Below are 23,382 nucleotides of genomic sequence, written 5' to 3' on the forward strand. Positions count from 1 at the left end.
AGGACCAGAGAGATCACCATTTGTATGACATTGATGCCTGGGCCTGGGGGAGGCTGTGAAGGGACAGATGGAGAGAGAATGGGAAGAAACCTTCCGGAGCAAAGAGGAGGTTTGAGGCTGTAGATTCCTGAGAGCCTGCTCAGCAGCGGGCACAGTGGAGCGGGCAGGTTGTGGTGGGGGGCAGATGGCTCTTGCCAGGACAGTCATTGTCATCTTAAGATCAGAGAGTGCTCGGAAGCCCCTCACAGCCTGGGCCTATTAACATTTCCTCCTGTAAGGGCAAGTGGGAGGTCATCAGACATAGTCACTGTGTCCCTGCTGTGTCCCCAGCTGCACATGATCTCTGAGTCTCCAGAGTCCTACAGTAATAGTAGGTATGTTGGTTGGGTGGGTGGTGTCACCCATGGTGGGGTGGGACTCTTCCGAAATGCAGCTGTGGGAGCTACCCACACTCCTGTTAAGAAAGCACAATAACGTCATCAGTTCAAAACCTGGGCTGGGCAGAATCGTTCCTTTGGTCTGTCATTGGTGCTCTGTCTGTCAGGCTCCATTTGGGATGAACGAGTGTGTATTATATCTGTTGAATGAGTAATTCAATGAGTGTTTCTCAGGGCTAAGAATGATATAAAAAAGAGGGGTGAGTTTAAGAGTACCTGGGGACAGCAAGCCTCTTTAGATAGGGTGGGCAGGAGGTGACGTTTGAACCCAGCCTGAAGGACAAAGAGGGAAAATCAGTTATCTAAAGAGATCGGGGGTCAGAGGTGTAAGTCAGTGGATAGAGGGCTGGTTTAGCACATATAGGGTCCTGGGATTCAACTTCAGTATCTTATAAAACAGGGTGGAGGCACACACCCCAAATCCCAGCACTCAGGTAGAAGCAGGAAGGTCAGAATTTGGGATAGCCTCAGCTACATATCAAGTCTGAATCTGAGGCCAGCACGGGCTATGAGCCAGGGAGGGAAGGAGAATGAGAGAAGTAGCTGCACACGCAAAGGCCGAGGCAGCCATGAACTTGGCCTGTTGGAGGAGCAGCATGCACAGGACACTGTGAGGCTGGATCATGCCAGCTCTGAGCCTGGGCTTTGGATCACATTCTGGTTGTCCGGGAAGACCTTAAACAGACAAGTTAAACTACCAGATCCACACTTCAGATGACCTCTCTGAGACGCAAAGAATGTTCTGGAAGGAGGCAGGATTCCAAGCAAGGAAAGACTCACACGGTGGCCAAGGCCGGAGCAAGAGGCAGAGAGATAAGCAGATTGGAAAGTTCAGAACAGGAAGTGGGGTTCACCCGACAGTGTCTCTCTCTCTGGGAGACCAGAATGAATAAAATAACGCAGACAACCCTTCTCCAGAAAGGCTATATCCCAGCACTGGAGTGCCTTTTGTTTAGAATAGTAGTAAATCCCAAAAAGGGTAAAATAAGCGACGGTGGGAACCCAGATGCAGAGTGTTCTTTGACCTTTTCTGATGAGGATGAGGCACAAGATGAAGAAAATGAAGTGGCATCAGTTGCAAGGAAAAAATAAACACAGAAAGATCCAAGCAAGTTGTTTCTTTGGTCCACTGGGAAGAATTATCTGGCTGCGGGACAGAGGTTACCGTCTGAGAATACTGCTCCTAAGGGTGAAGATGAGCATTGCCCTCTTCGTGGAGCAAAGTGGACACTTAGTCCATGAGCTGGCCTTGCAGAGGAATCTGGGCATCCTGCAGTAACATTCCTGCACAGTGTGTGAGGAAGAAAAACGAAGAGGAGCCTTCTTACTTCAGCATGGTGCACCTACCAGCACCCAAACGGGAGGCCTCTTGGCCTCCTTGTGTCCTGGTGCTGGGAACAGAAACACCTTGCAACCCCTGCTGATGAACCTGAAGAGCAACCTGGAAGAACGGCCTTCAGTATCGCCAGGTGCACAGACATCTGCCGCTACCTCTTTGGAAGTGTGGGAGCCTTGCAAGCTCTTCCTCTCTGTCTTCACAGTTCTAGTGATTTTCTTAAGTCTCTAGGTTCCAGGCGCTCCTCTGTGCGAGAGGCAAAGGAGTCCCATAGGACAGGGCCAGCCCAGGCGTTACTACAGACGTTCTGCTGCTGCTCACTGCAAAACTCTTCCGAGTGACTTGTCTGACCTTGATGTCACAATGCATTTAGAGTTGTTCAGAGCCATCTTTATTGATTTTTGTGGAGTTTGTGAATTTTACCAGATATTTTTAGACTTATTTATACTTCAAAACTTGAGAGAGGGACCACGCATGGTTGAGCAGGCAAAGGTGCTTGATGCCAAGTCTGATACCTTGAAAAGTTTGATCTCTAGCACCCACATGGTGGAAAGAGAGCGCTGACTGCCGCACGGTTTCCTCTGACCTCCACCTGTGTGTGGTGTGGTCACCCACTTACACTGCTCCCCACTACAAATAAATAAATTAATAAAAAATGTAGGGCCGGTGAGATGGCTCCATGGATAAAGGTGCTTGCTTGCCTGGCAGCTTGAATTCAATCTCTGAAATCCACATGGTAGAAAGGGAGCTGATTCCACCAATTTGTTCTGTGACCAACCTATGAGAGCACACATGCGTGCACACACACACACTCCCACACTCCCACACTGGTGGTTTGAATAAGAATGAACTCTATTAGCTCATATATTTGAATGCCAGCCTAAATTGGTGGGATTGTTTGGAAAGGAATCAGAGGTGTGGCCTTGTTGCAGAAGGTGTGGTCTTTTTTTTTAAATATTTATTTATTATATATACGGTGCAGGCCAGAAGAGGGTACCAAGATTCATTACAGGTGGCTGTACACCACCATATGGTTGCTGGGAATTGAACTCAGGACCTTTGGAAGAGCAGGCAAAGCTCTTAACCACTGAGCCATCTCTCCAGCCCAGAAGGTGTGGTCTTATTGGAGGAGGTGTGTCACGGAAGGTGGGCTTTGAGGTTTGAAAAGTCCAGACCATTTTAGCTAGCTCTCTCACTTTATGCTGTGGACTAGTTTTAAGCTCCCAGTTACTGCTGCAGCACCATGTCTGCCTGCTGCTCTGTTATCATGGACTCACCCTCTGGAAGGATAAGTTCCCACGAGATGTTTCCTTATATAAGTTGCCTTGGTCTTAGTGTCTCTTCATAGTAATATAAAAGTAAGCAAAACACGGCCAGGTGGTGGTGGTATACACTTTTAATCCCAGCACTTGAGAGGCAGAGGCAGGCGGATCTCTGTGAGTTCAAGGCCAGCCTGGTTTACAAGAGCTAGTTCCAGGACAGGCTCCAAAGCTACAGAGAAACCCTGTCTCGGACCCCCACCCAAAGTAACCAAAACACACATACACACACACCACCACCACCACTACCACCACCACCACCAACAACAACAACAACAAAGACCAATCAATAAAGGGTAAAATAATTTAAATAAATGTAATGTGATGTTTTTGTTTGTTTGATTGATTGTTTTTTTGAGACAGGATTTCTTTTTTTTGAGACATAAGTTCTGGCTGTCCTAGAACTCCCTCTGTAGACCAGGCTGGCCTCAAACTCATAGAGATCTACCTGCCTCTGCCTCCCAAGTGCTGGGATTAAAGGCATGTGCCCCCTTCCTAGTGTAAAGCAATTTTTTAATTAAAAAGCAGTTAAACATTTTAAAAAAGATTTACTTATTTGTTTATTATGTATACAGTGTTCTGCCTGCATTTCTGCCTGCAGACCAGAAGAGGGCATCAGATCTCAACCGGATGGTTGTGAACCATGATATGGGTGCTGGGAATTGAACTCAGGACCTTTGGAAGAAAAACCAGTGCTCTTAACCACTGAGCCATCTCTCCAGCCCTGGCAGTTAAACATATTTTAAAAATATACTTGATGCGTCTTTACAAAAAGATTTCTTTATATCTTATGTGTATGAGTGCTTTGCCTGCGTGTTTGCCTGTGCACCACAACATGCAGTGCCTGTGGAGGCCAGAAGAGGGCATTGGATCTCTTGGTACTGGAGTTACAGATGGTTGTTAGCTATGTGGGTGCTGGGAATCAAACCTTGGTCCTCTCCAAGAACATCAAGTGCTCTTAACTGTTGAGCCGTCCCCTAAACCCCTAATCCACCTCCCTTGCTCACTTCTCACAGGCCTGCAGGCAATCCTTTCTTGCCCTCACAAGGCACACGACCCACCTTTAGATGTTGGGTTAGTCACCCATGCAGATACGCAGGACTGTATTTTGGTCCTGGTCAGGTTTTCCCTACCTCCTCCTACTGGCTTGTGTACCGTCATATAGACCCTTGATTCTAGGACACGCTGCCCTGTCCCCAAGGTCCTTATTTACAAACTGCAACAAAGGCAAGCTGAGAAGGAACAAGGAAAGAGGGGCGTGGTTATCACAGAGTAACGGTTCTCAACCCTCCTTACTCTGCGATCCTCACGCTGTGGTGACCCCAGCCATAGAATTATTTAACTGCTACTTTATCACTGTAATTTTGCCGCTGTTAGGAGTCTTAATGTAAATATCCGACATACAGCATATCTGATACGCGATCCCGAACGGGTCATGACCCACGCAGGTTGGGAGCCGCTGCCATAGAGAGACTGGAATCCCAAGTGGCTCAAGCTTTCTAAACAAAAGCAAAACCAAAAAGCCCCATAGCACTACACTGGCTGGCCAAAGTGTAAACACAAATAAAGTAAAAGATTTAAAAAGAAAGGAAGAAAAATCTCAGAATAGTGTTGGGATTCAAGAGCCCCAGCTTGTCAACCCCACTTAGCTGCTCCCTAAAGACAAGCTGACCCTGGCAAAGAGCCAGATTCTCAACGGGCCCAGGGACTTGTTTTAAATGCCACCCCCTTCTTTCTCTCTCTCTCCACCACAAGCCCTGCCTCCAGGAACTGTAGAAGGTGCTATCAGGCCTGGAAGGCACCCTGTGCCAGGGAAGGGCCAGGGGTCTGATGCAGCCAAGACCACGCCCACCCCTGGAGAGTGCAGCAACTCCCTTGGTTCATCAAATACAGATCCATAGCATTGTCCCTGACTGGGCCTTCTCCAGAGCTGCCTGACGTGAACCTGAAGGCTCTGGCAGTGTCTACTTCCTGTCTTTGGGGAATGTTTGTCCTGGGAACCCATGGGAACCAAGCCACCACACTGTGAAAGCGGAGCAGCTGCACATGGAGATGCCACACACAGCTGAGGTTCCTGCTGACAGCTGCATTAACCACCCCATGTGAGTGACAGAGGCCTTCAGCCCAGACTGTGAGCCAGCCTAGCCTACCTGGCTTTGGAGCAGAGTTGAACTGACCCCACAGGAACTGCAGATCTGCAAGCACAGTGAATGATTCTTACTGTTGCGGGGCACCGGGACCAGCAATGCTACATGGCACTAGGTAAGTGGATGGTTGTCCTTCTCTGTCTTTCAGTATGTCTAGACATAACACCTCTTCCTCGTCTCGCCACCTCTGCCAAATGGCATACATTAACATCTCGGTGGGCACCCTCCCAATTATTTTCATGGTTACAGTCTGAGAACCTGGCTGTGGTGGTGAATTTCCCCACTCCAGACACACCAAACAGGGTCTCTCAGTGTAGCCCTGGCTCTCCTGGAACTCACTCCGTAGACCAGACTGACCTCAAACTCAGAGATCCTCCTCCTTTTGCTGAGTGCTGGGATTAAAGGCGTGTGCAGTCACACTCAGTTTTGGAGGTTAATTTTGATTGTCTGTTAAGCTCGATTAAAAAGCATCTAGGCCCAGGGCATTAGTGAACTGTATCTTTGGGTGTGACTGTGAAGTCATTGCCACAGATGCTTGACTGTGAGGGAAAGACAGACTGACTATGGGCAGCACCATTCTGTGGGTTAGCCTAGGGTCACAGGCTGAAGAAAAAGGGAAAATAAGGCCAGCTGAGTATTCATGTATAGACAGAAGTTTCTGTCACATCCAGTCCTGCAGCCTTTAAGTCCCAAATAAACACACAGAGGCTTATATTAATTATAAACTGCTTGGCCTACTGCTCAGGCTTATTACTAACTAGCTCTTATGACTTAAATTTACCCATAATTCTTGTCTATGTTTAGCCACGTGGCTTGGTACCTTTTCTCAGTAAGGCATCCTTATCTTTCTTCCTTTGCATCTGACTGGTGACTGCCTCTCTGCCTTTCCTCTTCCCAGAATTCTACTAGTTTGGTTGCTCCACCTATACTCCTGCCTGGCTACTGGTCAATCAGCATTTTATCAAACCAAAGGAGTGACAAATCTTTACAGTGTACAAGAGCATTATCCCACAGCACCCATGTTCCCCTTCCTCTGCTGCCAATCCATGAAAATGTGGGCCATGCCTTCCCAGATGCAAAGGTCTGGACCTTCTGAAGTGTGAGCCCAATGAACCAATCAGAAATGCAAACCTTCAGGTTGAACTTATATCTAAGCAACCGGAAACTTGGAGGACAAGATCCAATCATCTTTAAATAAAAATAAAGATGAAAGTGTGTATGTGCACGTGTGGGTGTGTGTGCATGTGTGCACCATCATGTAGAGATCAGAAGACAATTTAAGAGGGCTGACTTTCTCCCACCATGAAAGTTCCAAGGAATTATAAGTTCTCAGATTAGAGGCAAATGCTTTTACCTGCTGAGTCATGGTGTTAGCCCCTAACAGCCAGTTCTGATCCATGCATACAAACCCCACACCACTCTAAGGCCTGGGTCAGATCCTCCCAGCCCAGCTCTTGCTTCTTTCTGGCAGAAGCTTGCTGGTGTGGACTGAGGTCTGTACTCAAGGTCACAGATGGGTTCTGTTCCCACCAGACCCCAGCATAGAGGGTAAGCTTAAAAAAAAATAGTACTGGGGCTGGAACCCAGGGCTGCTCAGCTCCACCCACCCATTTGGTGCCCATTATTGCGTGCCAGGACCTAGCCTCGTGCCCCAAGTACCGTGTGTGGTTATAGGTGTGGGTTGTCAAGAGAGGATTGTCAGCCTCCAGCTGATCATCCCACCATCCCCTTCTGTGAGAGGAGAACATGGAGGTTGCAAAGCTTAGTCTAGTCTCTCTCTTCTCAGTTGGCCTCACCTGACATCAGTTGAGCAGTGAGCCAGGCATCATTCTCTGGAGCCTCACGTGCAAGCTCTGAGTCATGTATTGACTTCCTGATCTGCAAAGTGGAGGGAGATGAGGCTCCATGGCTTCAGTAACTTGGATCAGTGCAGGGAAGGACTTAAACACATGATGGATGACTGTGGCCCTGGGCCTCACCAGGGACGCCCAGGTGAGTGTTCTTGGCAGGAGGCAAGGAGGACATAGTGGATGGGGGCCCTACAAAGTGGAGTGCCTCAGGGTACCAAACCCTCCAACCACTCAGGACAAATCAGGGGTGTGGCTTTTAATACAAAAGTCTGCCAGTCTCTAAACATAAGCAAATGGCTACTCTTCTGTTGGGTTGGGGTAGGCTGTCTTATAGCTCGGGCGGGTCTCAGACTCCCTCAGTACTTGAGACTGGCCTTGAACTCCTGACCCCCCTGCTTCTACCACCCAGATGCTGGGATTGCAGGCATGTGCTACCCCGTTCAGTGATTACTGCTTTAAAAATCTCAGCTGCTTCTAGAGCCAGATAAATGTTACTGGGTGATACTGAAGGCACAAACTGAAGGTGCAAATGGAGCCAGTGTGTGTGTGTGTGTGTGTGTTTTGGGGGGTGTGTTATGGAAGTGTTGCTACCTCTGTCACCTGTACAACAGCCTGCTTCAGAGTCAGCTTTCCCTCAGTAGGTCCCAAATACCCTAAGAGCAGACCCCAAATATCCACTCTGACTTTCAATTAGTCCCACCTGCTGCCTGAGGACGGGTTTTTCTTGTCACAGCTGTGCAGAGTGGTGAGCACTTACCTTCTAAGAGAAGGATTCTGGTCAACCCCTATCCCATCCAACCCCCACCCCCCCACCCCCCACCCCCCACCCCCCAAGCTCCTCCACCCACCTGGCTGCCCAGGTGGGACTGGGCTCTCTGGTGGGTTAAAAGCAAGGCCCGGTGAGCCTCTTAGTTGCTGGTGGAGCCTTGCCATGGCTACCTCTGATGCTGTAAGTCTACCTACCTGCCTATTCCAGAGCCGTTGGCTAGCCTCTGCCTCCCGAGTGCTGGGATTAAAGGGGTGCAGCACCAGCTCCCCAGCTCTGGCTCACTGCCATTCTTTTCTCTGGTCAGACAATCAGCGCTGACGGTGAAGAGCACAAGAGGAAGGAGGAGGTGGAGAAAGAAAAGCCATCAGAGGCAGCGGTGGAGGTCCTTCCCAGAGAAGACACCGGAGACCCTCCTGGACTCCTGATTCCGAGGAAGAAGACCCGCAGACAGCAACACCCCCTGCATTATAGGTAGGGAGGCCACAGAGACCCCAGCATCTGTATCACTTGAGCTGCCTGAGACCCTTGGATCCTGCCTCCCACGCAGTGGGCTTTTTAAAAAAATATTAATTATTTATGTATATGAGTGTTCTGTCTTCCTGTAGGTCCGCACACCAGAAGAGAGCACCAGATTCCATTTCAGATGGTTGTGAGCCACCACGAGGGTGATGGGAATTGAACTCAGGACCTCTGGAAGAGCAACCAGTGCTCTTAACTACTGAGCCACCTCTCCAGCCCTTAGTGGATTTTTTAAATACCCTCTCACCCAGGCTGCAGGGATAATTGACTTCCCATACCTTTGTCCCAAGTTTCACCCCTATTTTACAAGCTTGTTAACCCAGTCAGGTACTGCAGGGGTGACATGTGGGGTCTTGACTCTCTCCTTTCCTCATTCCCCAGATGGGTTCTGTGGTTCTTCAAGAATGACCGAAGCCGGCCCTGGCAGGAAAATCTGCAGCCAGTCACCAGGTTTAACACCGTGGAGGACTTCTGGGCGTGAGTGCCCTCGGGGGCTCTGAACTGGGAGTCAGAGGAATCATAGTCTGCCACCTTCTCAGGCTGTCAACATTTGCTGGGAGCTGGGGCTTGGTAGGCTCTAGACAGACCATGCCCGTCCCAAAGCGTCTCAGGGTTTAGGGGGGAACCTCGGGCCAGGGAGAAGCAGGGGTGAAGCCTGCTACTCTGTGGCTTTGGGACCCTGACCAGGTTCCTTTCTATCTGGAAAGCTGGCTCAGTCATAGTAAGGATTAGGCTGATACTTTAGAATTTATGTGCCAGAGAAGAGAGTCGAGAAAGGCCACACAAACTCAAGAAGGAGACCAAGCTAGAAAGCCCTACTGGTGTGGACTTCCTCAGGCTTTCTCAGTGGGGTCAGGTTCCCAGAGAAAGGATTCTAGGCAGCAGGACCCTGGCAGTGTGTGTGGGGTAGGGAGGTCCCAGAGGGAGAGGAAGAAAGAAGCAGGTGGTGGGAAGTTAGGTCTGGTGAGGAGCTGGAGAGTCAGGTTCAGGTGAATTGTGTGCTGCAAAGCCTTGAACTCTGTGTGGGGTCTTTCCAGGACATACAGACACATCAAGCTGGCCAGCAAGCTCTCTTCGGGCTGTGACTATGCTCTGTTCAAGGTAGGCTCTGCTTAGGGGACGGAGTCCAGGGTTTTCCCTTCATGGATGACTGGGGCGTGGGCTGCTACAGATGCTCGAGTCTGGAGGGAAGAGAGTCTTGAAGATGGAGCCCAGGCTATTGGCCTGGCTTCTAAACTAACATGAACATCAACATTGTGTGTGTGGGGTGGGGGGTTCATTCCTTATGTCCAGTCCAGTCCAGTCCCATCTTGGAGGCATCAACATTTAGAAATTTCTCCGGGTGTCTTCTGCCCATCAAGGTCTGGGAACCACATAGCCAAGCCTGGGATGTTTACCCTAGTCCACAGAAATTCTGGCCCAGAGGCACCCTGTTCAGTAAAGGTGACAAGCAAACAGATAAGGTTGCAGAAGGTGGCAACAGTGAGGCTCAGCGGCTTGTGGGGTTTTGGAAGGGGCCTGTGTGATTGGTGGCGACACCTGCTTGTGCAGACACTATGTAGGTAAGAGAAGCAGGCCTGGTCAAGGCCTGGGTGTAGAGCAGACAAGGCTGGATGCCAAGGGAATTTGGTGCCCACTTCCCTTAAAACAAAAGGAGGCAGTTGATCTGCCATTCCTCACAGGATGGCATCCAGCCCATGTGGGAAGACTACAGGAACAAGCGGGGTGGCCGCTGGCTGCTCAGTCTTGCCAAACAACAGCGCCACACAGAACTGGACCGTCTGTGGTTGGAGACAGTGAGTGACGGAAAGGGTGCGGGTGTGGGGCCTTCAGGGGGATGTGGTCTCAAAGCTGGTAGGGTGGACCCTTACCATTCCCCCTCTGGGCCCAGCTGCTGTGTCTGCTGGGGGAGAGTTTCGAGGAATTCAGCCAGGAGGTGTGTGGAGCCGTTGTCAACATCCGCACCAAGGGGGACAAGATTGCTGTGTGGACAAGTGAGGCAGAGAACCAAGCAGGAGTCATGCACATCGGGTGAGAGAGCGAGCCCTCTCTGCGTGGGTTCTGGGGCCTGGGTGGCTGGTGGCTTGGCCTGCAAGGGAGACCTCTGGAACCCTCCGTACTAGGAGTGTAGACTCAAGCCATTTTAACTAAAGTCTTCGTGGTTCTTTTAACAGAACCCTTCGTGAAGGGTTCTGTGGGTGGCTGGTCTTATCTATGAGTAGGACCTGAAAAACAGGTGAGGCTGTGGCTGGAACCAGGATGGTCACTGAACTAGCTTGGCCTAGATGACGTCGGCCATCTTTCCCGTCTCCCACTCCAGGCACGTATACAAAGAGCGTCTGGGCCTCTCTGCAAAGACCATCATTGGGTACCAGGCCCACGCAGATACCGCTGCCAAGAGTAATTCTTTAGCCAAGAACAAGTTTGTGGTGTGAAGCAGACCTCAGCCACCGGTCCTGGGACACCCTCCTCCGGCTGTTTGGTGCACAGGGAAGACTACACTGCGGATCACGGGACAGCTTGGTTCTTTACCTGTCTCGGAATACACATATGCACCCCCACCCCTTAGATAAGCTCTCACTATGCTGCCCAGGTTAACCTCCTATTTATGAGCTTATGGCATCCTCCCACTCCAGCCTTAATAACCGGGGTTACAGTAGCTGAGCTCCCCATTGTGTCTGGGTTCATGAAAGATTCCTTCCCCATTTGTTAGGCCCAGGCCTGTGGCAGCTGTTCAATGCTTATAAATCACACTTGACCCCTAGCTCTCTGTGTGGCCATTTGGCAAAGGCAGGGTGAAGCCAAGTCCTGGCTCAACCCCGTCAAATGAGGACAGGAGAATCCTGTGGCCAACACTTCTCTGTGCCTGTCAGGAAAAGGGACTGGGTAAGCTGAGGCAGGCTCTTCTGTCTGGGAAAAAGGGTCCAGTCCACTGACGTTAAAAGTAGTGCAGTCTTTTTGTGAGCATTGCTTTGCAGTTTGGGTGCCCATCCTAAACCCTGTCCTTTCCCTAGACCAGCTGTGACTTGGTCCTTGGATCGGCTGCCCTTCCTACCCTCTGTACCCCCACTACTGGAGTAGGTTAGAGGGAAAACACTGGCATTTGTGGTGACAGGCAGGCTCTGGAGACTGAGAAAGCCTCCCAGTTCTCTCAAGACAGGATAAGAGTCCAGAGTGTCTCCTGCCGGAGGGCAGGCTGAAGTGGAGGAGTGGCTAAACCCTAACACCATGAAGAAATTACTGGTGGTGGTTGGGCCTCTCCATGGTTTAGAAGGGGTCCACTGGGGGCTAATGACACCTTTTGTATCTGTTCTCAATAAACTGGAATAAACGTGGAATCTAAATATTTAGGATCCAGGCTTCCCTAATCCCGGATCTGACCCATCCTGCTTCAACAGGACTCCAGTGAGTCCCAGGTACCAAGGAAACCAGAGAAAGCCCAAGTTGGTGTGGGAAGGAGCTGTGATAGGAACAGGCACTCCAGCCCCAGGGGCGCCATCCACTGTGTAGACTCTTGGCAGTATTCACTGGTGCTGCCATCTCCAACCACTCGTCCCTGGAGATGGACTCCACTGGTTCTGAGCCTTCGACTGGAGGCCAGGGTCTTCTCACTTGGGTCACCATTGCTGCGAAGGCAGGTTGGAGGGAGATGGAGAATGGGGGCTCCTCAGAGGTGGGGTTGGTCTGGCTGGAGGTGTAGCCGAAGCTTGGCCCAGAAACAGGGTCTTGGGGAGGGGTGAGGCCGGCTGGATGGAGGGGGCAGCGGTGAACGAAGTATGGGGCGTGGCTCCAAGAAGGAGAACCTAGGTTCAAAACTGAGGCTGACTAGGGTGGAGCTTGAAAAGGACTAAGGCCGGTTGGGGGCGGAGTCTAGGCAGGTCAGAGGCGGAACCCGGTTTAGAGGAGTGAGATCAGTGGCTGACTAGGGGCAGTCTTGGGCGTGGCGTGGGCGGGGCTTCTGGAGGACGGCGGCTGGGAATGGACAGAACCAGGGATCACTTAAGCTCGGCTGGGGGCGGAGTCGTGACTATGGGCGGGGCTCCGGGAGGACAGAACCTGGCTGGGACAGGGGCGTGGGCGGAGCTCCGTGAAGACTGAGCCCCGCTGAGGAGGGGCGTGGGCTGACTCCGTGGGCGGGGCCGAAACGCTGTAGGGAGGCGGGGTCGGATGAGGGCACCGCACTCCGGGTGTGGCGGTCCCAGAGCCGGGGGTGGCGCCACGGCGGGCGGGGCAGCCGGCTCGCTGTGTGGCCTTGGCCATGAAGCCGCAGCCGCCGGGCTAGGCCCGGGGCGGCTCCAGGCCTGGGCGGCCCGCAGAGGGCTGAGCCCGTCCCCGACTCCGGCTCTCGGGGCGGCGGGTCACCACTCACCATGCCCGGCAAGCACCGGCATTTCCAGGACCCTGAAGTCGGCTGCTGCGGGAAATACTTCCTGTTTGGCTTCAACATTGTCTTCTGGGTGAGCGCGGGGTCCGCTTCGCGCCCTGCGCTGGGGAGGGGGACGAGGCAGCCTCAGTTTCTTGGGCGGGGAGACCCTCCTCAGGAGCTTGCGACCGAGGACTGTCCCCGACCCCTTCCACCCCAATTTTCAGTCCCCAAGAACTACTCTCGGGGAACTAGGGGCGGGACCCAGTCCCAGAGGCGGGGGAGGGGGAGCGGGGGGTTTGGGAGTCTCGCGTTGCAGCCCCAAGTTGGGGCGAAAAAGGGGGCGGCGTTTGCCGGAAGACTGCAGGGGCGCGGTAGTTGCGGGATGAGCCCCGCCCAGCCCCGCCTCCTGGCCACTCCTGCTACCGGCGGGGTGCGTGAGGTTCCTGAGGGTCTACCTCCACGGACTAGAAGCTTGTGAACCAGGAGGGCAGGAAGTGACAAAAATCGGGGCCTCTGGGACTGCAGACAGAAGGAGCTCCGGTTGAGAGCAGGGAGCTGTCCCTTGGGAACAGAATTCAGCATTCCATTGCTGTGGGAACAGAGGCTTCCCTCCCGGGTGGCATCTGTATCCGGTCCCTGCCAAGTCATCTTTCTTTTCTTCCTCCCCCTCCTATTGCCAAAGCGGGCTCTGCATGCTCTCCTTCTCGCCAGGCCTTTCCGACTTGTTTCCAGCAGGATTCAAGGACTCTTCTCCACCCACGTGCTGCCGGTTTTGCCCTGTGGTGGGTGCCTTGGATCACAGCAGTCTTCTGCTCTGGAGGGTATGGGCAGCTGCAGGGTGCACTGCCCTGGAAGTCAGAGGGCCTGAGTGTAACAGGCCTTGTCCAGAGGCCTTGGGGCAAGCCAGCAAGCCACCTTTACTCTCTGGGCCTCCTCTTTCCAACCTGGGACTGGGTGGCATTGGAGTTTGTCCTTCTTGGTTGTTAAATTAAATAATAGTTTTTGTTGTTGGGACATCAACAGCAAAAGCCCATCCTGGCCCGGAATTTGCTGCAATTTTCCCGTGTGAGCTTCCTGAGTGCTGTGATTTACGGTGTGAGCCATCACAGCGAGTTTCATGTTGAAGGAGTTCTAATGAGGCACAGTCTCCCAACTACCTTATTATTATCTGTAGTTTACAGATGGGGGCGCTGAATGACTAGATGCCAAGAGGTTAAGTCATTTGCTGAGAGTGACAGATGCCTATCAGTGATTGGAGAGGCGGAGGCTCACACTGCAGTAACCCTGAGTGTGTGCCTGTTGACTGACAAATGTGATAGTCCTGGCTTTGTTCTGAGGTCTGGGCAGGGGAGTGGAGGTGGGCAGAACATTGAGGTCCTGTGCTTGGGCAGCGTGGAGCAATCGATGCTTCAGAGCAGAACTGGATCAGATCTAGCTAACTGTGGGTATATGGAAGGGTGACAGAGGACCTGGAAATGGGAAGGGGTCTGGGCCCTTGAATTCCTGATGTTCCGCCTACCAAGTGTGGGGATTATAGGTCTGTACCACTCTTCTGGCTCCACCTATGCCATCTGGACACCAGCTACAGGTTCTTCATCTGGGCAGCCTGTGTTCCCTTCATCACCTCACTCTTTTTCATTATCTTGCCTCAATTCCTGGCTTGGAGAGCCCTGTCAAGGCCAACTACCCTCTCATCCCTGACCCTGGGCCACTCCCTGGACACAGCGGTCTTTGAGGAGGACACACCATTAGAGTAGAGTGAGACTATCCACTCTCCACCTCTGTCCACCCTTTCCTTCCCTGGTCCTGAGTTCTGTCCACCGCTGGATTCTCCCTGGAAATGCCTTTCCAGTGCTGTGTCTGGGGACGTGCAACCAACATCACTTCTCTGGCCCCTTCCCATCTGATCTGTCTCATCTTTGGACAAGAGAGCAGCTACTGTTTTGTTCCCCCAATCATCTCCTTGTTCAAACCCCATTTTTCCTCTTGCTCCTTTTCTGACTCCCCGCCTCCTGCTTGGTCTCCATCTGCCCCAATTTGCCCTTCGCACTGGGCTCCAGCCTTAACCTCTTGTTTTCCTTCCTCTCCACAGTCATTTCAGCTTGTTGGGACACTGGCATCCCCCTGGCTCCAGATCCTCACATTGCCCCTCCTGTATCAGACACCTCAGGGTCCCAGGCAGTTGTTAGCCCTGTGAGCACACCGGAAAAAAGGCTCTGGGCCCCATGTTGCTGATCCCTATAGAGAGGAAATATTGAACAAATAAACAGATATTCAGATGGCTGGAGAGAGTGATGTGATTTGACTGTGGTTTGAGTGGCAAGGAGGAATGAGACGGAGAGAAGGTTCTGGATAGAACACCCAGAAAAGGCTAAGATCCTGTGGTCATCTTCAGCTACATTGTGAATTGGAGGCCAATCTTGACTATGTTGAGACCCTTTCTTAAAAACACCAAAACCAAAACAAAGGCACAAGTATACCTGAGACCAGATGCTTTCTGAGCCAGAGGGATCTCTCAATGTGGAGAGAGTCCAGGAAGGGGCTGATGTCCAGTCTGAGGCTTGGGGTGGTGTCAGTTCCTCTAACCAGCCTATGGGAAAGACTCCCTGAACAGTGTCCTAGGTAGATGTACCACCAAGTCCCATTCGCAGCCTGGACACGTCTTCCCCAGTTTCCTGATGCTCTTCAAGGATGGGATGTAAGGGAATCAGTCCTGGTACCGGTGTCCAGTTCTGACCTCTTGCTGCCTTTGCAGGTGCTGGGAGCCCTGTTCCTGGCCATCGGCCTCTGGGCCTGGGGAGAGAAGGTAAGAGAGTGGGGCCTAGGGGCAAGCTGAGAGGGTGGTCACTCCCTCATTGGTCCACTCCCCTGTTGCAGGGTGTTCTCTCCAACATCTCGGCGCTGACAGATCTAGGTGGCCTTGACCCTGTGTGGCTCTTTGTGGTGGTTGGGGGTGTCATGTCGGTGCTGGGCTTCGCTGGCTGTATTGGGGCCCTCCGGGAAAACACCTTCCTGCTTCAGTTTGTAAGTGTCTCTCCACCCCAGCCAACACTGGAGACCCCTGACCTCTTTCCATTCAGTTCTTGCCTAGGCATGGTGGCCAGACAAGGCACAGGGAAAACCACACTGTCTTTTGTCAATAAAAAACAGTGTTTATAAAGGGAGGGAGCAAGCTCGGTGATAGATCACTTGCCTAGCACACACAGGGCCCTCTCTGGGTTCCATGCTGCAGGATTGGGAGGAGGCAGCACCCAAACACTAGTGGGTAGAGACTGGAGACTGCGGCTCCCTTGGGTCTAGCAGAGCGAGTGGGGAGTTCTTGCCTGTGGAGTCCCCGGAGCCCTGCCTCTCCAATGCCTACCATCTGTATGCTCCTCCAACCCAGTTCTCTGTGTTCCTCGGCCTCATCTTCTTCCTGGAGCTGGCGACAGGGATCCTGGCCTTTGTCTTCAAGGACTGGATTCGAGACCAACTCAATCTCTTCATCAACAGCAATGTCAAAGCCTACCGGGATGATATTGACCTTCAGAACCTTATCGACTTTGCTCAGGAATACGTGAGTGTGATATCCATCACGGGTCCCGTGCAAGCAATCCCTGACGGGCACACAAGAGAGGGAGCAAATTCTCTGCGTGCATGGACAACTTCCTCAGCTACCCAGGCCAGCAGATGCCAGGGAAGGAACCTAGGAGAGCCCCTGTCCCAGGAGAAGCCAGTTCCTGCTTATTCCCCAGGCTTCCCTGTGCCTAACCCTGTAGAGACGCAGGCGCAAGAAACTGCGGCCAGAGGAGGAAGTGGAACATACAGTGCAGGTCTCTTTCTTCTCAGTCTGGGCCCAGACTATCCACGGAGGCTGTGTTGCTGGTGCCCCATTACTGAGCCTCAGAGTTTGCATGACATAAAGCTGCCAGCCCCCTTTCACTTCCAGTGTAGCCACTTAGGTTCAGTGACAGGCACTCTGAGAAACGCATTGCTGGATGGTTTTGTCCTTGTGCAGACATCAGAGCAAAATTTAGCAACGTAGTTGCTTAGTTTCTTTTTTCAGTGTTATTTATTTTATGTGTATGGGTGTTTTGCCTGTACATGTATGTATTGCACCATGTGTGTGCCTGATACCTGTAGAGGCTGGGAGATGGGATTAGATCCTTGGAACTAGAGTTACAGTTAGTTGTGAGTCACCACATTGGTGCTGGGAATTGAACCTGGGTTCTGGGGAAGAGCAGCCTGTGCTCTAACCACTGATCTGTCCCTCCAGTTGGAGCATAGCTGCGTATGTTCACCCGGTGCTGTGCACTGTCTATAATGGCGAGTTCTGTACATCCCAGTCCTCACAGTTCCTTAGGGCGCACACTGTCACACACAGTCACCTTCATCAAGATTTGGTTCTGGGACTCAGCCGTACCTTGGAGCTGCCCAAGGGCAGAAGCAGTCATATAGCCCAAAGTTTCTGTGTTCGTTCTTTTTCTATTCAGTATGGAACTGGGACAGGCAGGCCCTGAGCCAGGTGCAGGGAGAGTCAGGGTTTTTAAAATGTGCAGCCTGTTCTCTTCGTGATGGCAGTGTGGTGGGGGAGGTGATGGTGAACATACAAAACAGGACTCATGGGGGCAGGGCAGGGAAGAGGGCAGGGAGAATATGCTGTGGCAAGAGCTGAAACGGAGAAAGTGGAGCGAGGACGTCCCTGAATGGTGACCTCGCCGCCTCCCTGGAGAGGGGAAGGAGTCGGTGGGTGGTGTGAAGGACAAGACTGTTCCCCAGCAGGGACAGCAGGCACTTAGCAGGTGATGGGACAGGTGCTGGCTCGGCTATGTCTGAGAGCTGCACACACAGCCACATGGCCAGGTGTCATGAGAGCCTGTGTCTGTCACTAGAGCCGTCTCTTGCTCATCCTGGAGCTTCCCCAGCCCCCACAGCCAGCTTCTCAGCAGCTGGTACCGTTCACTTAGGGCTGCACTGCTATGCGGTGCAGGCCTGTGGTGGCCATGGCCACATCTGGGAAGGTTAGCAAGGATATCCTGGGGAGGGACCTAAGTCTCCAGCATGAGGCCAGCAGGCTTTTGTGGAGTGGGTTGGGATGGAAAAGCTGGCTGGGTTCCTCTCCTGTCCCTGCAGTGAAGGTTTTGCAAAGTCTCTGAGGCAAGTGTGGAGGGATCCAGTGTGTAGACATAAGGGTCTATAGTGCCTCCCAGTGTAGACATAAGGGTCTATAGTGCCTCCCAGTGTAGACACGAGGGTCTATGGTGCCTCCCAGTGTAGACACGAGGGTCTATAGTGCCTCCCAGTGTAGACACGAGGGTCTATAGTGCCTTGTCCCCTCAGGACTTGGTCTTGCTCCTGCCCCCATGAGGAAGCCACAGCCTTTAAGCTGTGTCCCACCTTTCAGAGTTACCTCCCCACTCCAAGTCTTGTGGACTCCAGTCTGTCTGCTTTGGGGATTGAAGGAGTTGCCTCAGACGAGAAGGGGTTAGGCCTGGTCACCGCTGTGTGCCCCTGAATAGCACACTCTCCTGTTTTCCTAGTGGTCTTGCTGTGGTGCCCGAGGGCCCAATGACTGGAACCTCAATATCTACTTCAACTGCACTGACTCGAACCCGAGCCGCGAGCGCTGTGGGGTGCCCTTCTCCTGCTGTGTTAGGGACCCTGCGGTGAGTGGGCACGGCAAAACCCAAGCTTCTGTTTGCTTTTCTGTGGAGGAGGAGTGTCGTAGTTCAGGACCCAGGGAGACCATGGCAGTCCCCTTAGCAGATTACTAACGGTCCATCTCCCCCTCAGGAAGATGTCCTCAATACCCAGTGTGGCTATGACATCCGACTCAAACTGGTGAGAGAGGCGGGGACAGGGTTGAAGGTACCTGGGATACATGGGTGGCATAGGGGCCTCTCATAAGCTCCCTTGGTAGATCTTAGGGCTTCTATGGGGGTGGAACTGACCCCAGATGGGTCTGAGGTCTTGGATGCTCATCCATCTCTGTGGAGCACCTGTTGTGGTTGGCATTGCTCTAGACCTTGGTGACCCAGTGCTAATGCCTGGTCTCTGTACTCAAGGGGAGGAGGGAGAAAGACAGTAAACATGTAGACATGTTAATATGGGCAGTCATGAGAGCTCGGGAGGTTGATAAGGAGGGTCTGTGTGCTCAGGGGAAGCCTCTTCAGACCAGAGGCAGGATAAGATCCTAGGAGAAGGCCCTGTGGCAGAGTTCCAGGAAACAGACATTGTCAGGGAGGACACTGGAGTGGGGACGGGCTTGGGAAGAGGGATAGACCGGAGCCAAGGCTCACAGCGGCAGGCAGGCTGAGCCCTGTCCTGTGTTTCCGCAGGAGCTCGAGCAACAGGGCTCCATCCACACCAAAGGCTGTGTGGGCCAGTTTGAGAAGTGGCTGCAGGACAACTTGATTGTGGTGGCTGGGGTCTTGGTGGGCATCGCCCTCCTGCAGGTACACCCTTGGCTCGCTTACCTCCTCTTGCCCAAAGCCTTCTGCTCTCCCTTACCTGCTGTTTGTCTTACAGATATTTGGCATCTGCTTGGCCCAGAACCTCGTGAGTGACATCAAGGCAGTGAAGGCCAACTGGTGAGGCTGCCAGGGGTGATGGCCACGCGCCCAGTCTAATGGGCCTCTGGCGGGAGCCGCTAGGTTGCACGGCCTCGCTCACAATGGCAAACCTGCGGGGCGTCTGTTATGATCTGAGTCCCGAGGCTTTGTGAGCAGGTGCGCTGCCCGCTGGGGGAGCCACCGGGCTGTTTGCCACAGAGCTCAGTGTGTGGGGAGTGTACTGTGTGTGTGCGTGCACACTCAGGAGTGCACCTGGAGTCACCACCCCACGGCTGTGAGGCCATGGTCTTTCCAGGGCTCTTTGGGAAGATGTAGCCAGGTGGGTAGGGAACTCACACTGATCTCCTGTGTGATGTATCTGTGTGGTTGTGGGATGGGTTTAGGAACCTGCTGTTTCCAGCCTCTCCTTACTGACCGTGATCTTGAGCCCGCCAGGCGCACGCCTTGGTTTCAGTGTCCAGGCCTCTTAAAGGAGTCCAAGAATTTTCTCTCTCCCTTGTCTCTCAGGATCACCCATGGTGATGGCTACAAACTACTCAATAAACAGCACTTGGAAAAACAGTGGCTTATCCTCACCATCTCCGAAGGGTCTGTTGGCAGCGCAGCCTCAGAGCTCTCCAGGGAGGGCCCTGGCCTGAACCCAACTGCCTAGCCAGGTCTCCTAGGTCCGGGTGACTTATGCACCCGAGATAGCCTTTTCAGTGGGTGTGTTGCCTTAAAGACCGCCTCCCCTGCTTCTCCCGAAGAATGGCTGTGTGACCACACCAGCTTCTCAGTGTCATGTCATCTGCAGGAGGACATAGAGACAGACACCTCACCTGGGGTGCCTGACCCCAGCACCCGAGAGTTGAACATTCCAACCTGGCAAACACCTCAGGGCTTCTCTCTTTCAGCCTCAAGAAAGACATAAAGATCTGAAGAACGGGGTGCTGGAGATCACCCCTAAGAGAGTGTAGCTTGGTGGATCACAGTTGTGCTGGGCACCGAGGTGGGCGTCAGAATGTCCAGGAGAATGGCTGAGCGGTGGGAGCAAGGGCCAGGGGGAGTGTCTGTGAGGGCGACCCTCTCCATGGCCTGCAGTGGTGCCTTGAGGCCACCAGAGGGCACCTCAACACCATAGTCTCTGCCGCTGGCTTTCCTTTACACCCTCACCTCAGTACCTACCTGGCTTAAACTGGGCGGCTTGCAAACGTCTAAAGAAGCAAACCAGCTCAGCCCTAGGCAGTCTGAGCCCAAAGGGATAGCACGTGTGAAACAACCCTTCTCTGCCTTTTCCCTGTGCCTGACGAAAGGAGGGGTGGGCAGGTCCAAAGGTCACAGCTCTGGTGCCCGAGTTAAACTGAGTGGGATAGAGTAGTGGGACCTGCTTTGCCTTGACCTTGATCAGTGCTGGAGACCAGACAGAAAAACACAGGTTCTGTGATGTCGAACTATCTGTGTGCAAGCCAGGTGATGATGGCAGTCTGCTCGGGAGTGCAGGGGGGTACGGTGGGAGCTGTGTCGAGACAGGCCCTCACCCACAGGAGCCGACTGCTGCTCCGTTGTAGCTAACCGCTGTGGTGTGGGAATGTGGGACTGACAGCAGAACTCTCCGAGAGTCTGTAGGCTCTTGTAAGACAGCCAGATTTTAACTCAGCCCGGGGCCCAGCTTCAGCTCCTGTGTCAGCATCACTCATGACGACTGAGCCATGTGGGGTGCTGGGAGCTGCAGCCATGTAGGCTGACCAGGCGGTGTGCACCTGGTAGCTTTGACTCCTGGCACAGGCTGCACAGAGCTCTTGGTGGCCCTGGCTGTGGTGGTATGTACACTGCAATAAATACAGCTCCAAAAGCATCGATTTTCTCGTTTCAGATGGTTTCATTTCTCCCTCAAAGCTCACATCACCCTTGTGAATTGCAATTTCTTTTTCTGATGAGGAAGCGGACTCAGAGGGGAGGGAGGCTGCCTAGAGCACAGGAAGCACAGAGCCTCCCACCCCCTTGTGCTGGAGCTTGGCATTGCATGTGTCTTCTTAGCAACCAATGAAGGGTGTAAAGTTATCTTTATTCCCCAAAGGTGACATCCAAATCTACTTAGGTACTAGTGACACAGGAGGGAGAAAGGCAGGGGTCCCTGCCCGGCGCTGCCTCCTCACGGGGGACAGATGGTGAGGAGGCAAATCATTTTGTTGGTAATATGTGCTATGAGGGTGAGTGACAGCTGGGGAGCCTGGGTGGAGGCTCGGGAAGGGTGCCATCTCTGGGGAACAGTTGTCTAAGTTTTGGCGACAGTTTCTGTAGGGCCTCCAAGACCGTGGTGGGGTTGGTGTGAGGGAGCTGGGCTGGCAGGAACGGTGTGTAAAGGGCGGAGAGCATGGGCACAGGAAGCGGAGGTGCCAGGTCTAGAACCCAAGTCGATGAGATGGTGTAGGAGACCAGAGGTCTCCATCTACTCATTCATGCTGACTAGCCACTCGTCTGCCTACCCATCCTTCCACGCATGCACCCCCCATTGCTTATCAGACTCTCCAGCCATCACCACACAGGAGGCCCCAGCCAGAGACTGGGGTTTCTGCAGCAGAGGCTGGCAGGGAGCAGTCACTGGTGGTGCGAGGTGCTGAGAAACACGTGATTATCACTGAGTCAGCTTCTTGCTCTGACAAGATGCCTCAGAAAAATCAGAGGAGGAGCGGTTTCTTTTGGCTCACAGTTTCAGAGGATCTGGTCCATCATTGCTTGGTTCCATCCCATGGTTAGGGTTAGGGTTAGTGCCAGGGAGGGCATGGTGGAAAAACTGCTTGACTCAGGACAGCCAGAAAGCCCAAGGGGAGGGGCCTGGGACAAGGCATAACTCCCAGGGACGTGCGCCAGACCACTCCCTCCGGCTGGTCCTTCTTCTTATCCTCACCTCTCTTCAAGTTACGAAGCCACCAGTGGGTTAGTCCATCAGTGAAGCCAGAGTCCTTATGAGTCTGTCATTTCCCAAAAGTCTTGCCTCTAGACACTGCTGTATAAGAACCAAGCCTTCAAATGCATGAGTCTTTGGGAGGGTATCCAAACCACAAACCACTTCTCAGTGCACTTTGGGGTTGATCAGGGACCTACTTCCCATTCCCACGACGGTTCGTGGAGCGGTTCCTGCACCAAGCGGTCCTCACCATCAGAGGGGCCTTTGCAGTTATGCTGAAAACACAAGGGAGCGGACAAGGCTTCCATCATGCATCCCTCTAGGTTGGTCCCCGGTCAGTAGGGAGCAAGGATGCTTTCCAGCTCTGTCAGGATGGAGTACACACGAGTGTGCCAAGTGTGGTGTCCTTCAGAGCCCTAGGAAAGGGAGCTAGGATCTCAGGTTAGCCAGAGGACTCCCTCACTCCTGATTCCCCCAAGGGAGGACGTGAGTAGGGACCTGCGAGGGACAGAGCCCAGGCTGACAAGTCCCTGCGTTTTTTGGGATTGAAGGAAGGTGTCCTAGGAAAACGAAATCATGTGTTCTTTGGTGACAGCTTCTCCAAGTGACCACCAGAGAGCAGCAAACCACACAGCATAGTTCGTCAACACTGGCCAACAGCAGTTAACTAGCAATCCCTTTGAATAAGCCAGGTAAGCCAGATAGGCCACTATCCCAGAGACACAGAGGCCTACCGTACTGGTGCCAAGTACACCCCCCAGGGAACCTCTCCCCATGCTCAAGGAGACTGGCAGAATTGGAGAATGTGATGGTGGTGGTGGTGTGTGTCATTGCCCACATTCTTTAGGAGACCGAAGCAGCAGTCTTCTGCATGCACCTCTGTTAATTCAGGTAGGGTTGCTAAGCACCTACTGTGTGCTGGCAGTGTTCTTGGGACTGGGAATGCAGAAGGAAAGTGACCCCCTCCATTCCCATGTCCAGACCTAAGGGGCAGTGGGCTTTGTCTGCAAGGAACCGAATATTCTGAGCCAGTCACATAGTTCCATAGCCACTCAGTTCTGCCTCCATCGCAGAAGGCAGCCCGAGACAGGATGTAAACAAGTGTCCATGGCTAGGGGCCAGGGACATGATCTGCGGATGCAGTAGCTGGGATGTGATCTAATTTTCAGCTGTCATAAATCTTTGCCTTCCTTTTGATTTC

At 52.9% G+C, this 23,382-nt stretch overlaps 2 protein-coding genes across 4 annotated transcripts; both read left to right on the forward strand.

Annotated features, from left to right (window-relative positions):
• The first annotated feature begins 5,027 nt into the window (after window positions 1-5,027).
• Window positions 5,028-11,721, forward strand: Eif4e1b (eukaryotic translation initiation factor 4E family member 1B). 2 transcript variants are annotated; one of them, XM_087896708.1, is made up of 8 exons: window positions 5,028-5,354; window positions 7,026-7,231; window positions 8,163-8,329; window positions 8,759-8,854; window positions 9,415-9,478; window positions 10,060-10,173; window positions 10,269-10,408; window positions 10,698-11,721. In XM_087896708.1, the coding sequence occupies exons 2-8, from the start codon at window positions 7,196-7,198 to the stop codon at window positions 10,810-10,812; spliced, it is 732 nt and encodes a 243-aa protein (XP_087752834.1). In that variant the 5' UTR covers window positions 5,028-5,354; window positions 7,026-7,195; the 3' UTR covers window positions 10,813-11,721. The 2 variants fall into 2 exon arrangements, with proteins under 2 accessions (XP_087752834.1, XP_087752835.1); XM_087896709.1 differs by lacking the exons at window positions 5,028-5,354; window positions 7,026-7,231 and adding an exon at window positions 7,961-8,038.
• Window positions 11,722-12,574: 853 nt separating this feature from the next.
• Tspan17 (tetraspanin 17) lies at window positions 12,575-21,128 on the forward strand. 2 transcript variants are annotated; one of them, XM_048447820.3, is made up of 9 exons: window positions 12,577-12,834; window positions 15,499-15,549; window positions 15,621-15,767; window positions 16,129-16,299; window positions 18,263-18,388; window positions 18,516-18,563; window positions 19,061-19,177; window positions 19,251-19,312; window positions 19,802-21,128. In XM_048447820.3, exons 1-9 carry the CDS (start codon window positions 12,748-12,750, stop codon window positions 19,944-19,946), a joined length of 954 nt encoding a protein of 317 aa, XP_048303777.2. In that variant the 5' UTR covers window positions 12,577-12,747; the 3' UTR covers window positions 19,947-21,128. The 2 variants fall into 2 exon arrangements, with proteins under 2 accessions (XP_048303778.1, XP_048303777.2); XM_048447821.3 differs by lacking the exon at window positions 19,061-19,177 and having other exon boundaries at window positions 12,575-12,834.
• Window positions 21,129-23,382: the final 2,254 nt, after the last annotated feature.

The sequence above is a fragment of the Myodes glareolus genome, chromosome 14 (genome assembly GCF_982192425.1).
Source record: "Myodes glareolus chromosome 14, mMyoGla1.1, whole genome shotgun sequence".
NCBI classification, from domain to species: domain Eukaryota; kingdom Metazoa; phylum Chordata; class Mammalia; order Rodentia; family Cricetidae; genus Myodes; species Myodes glareolus.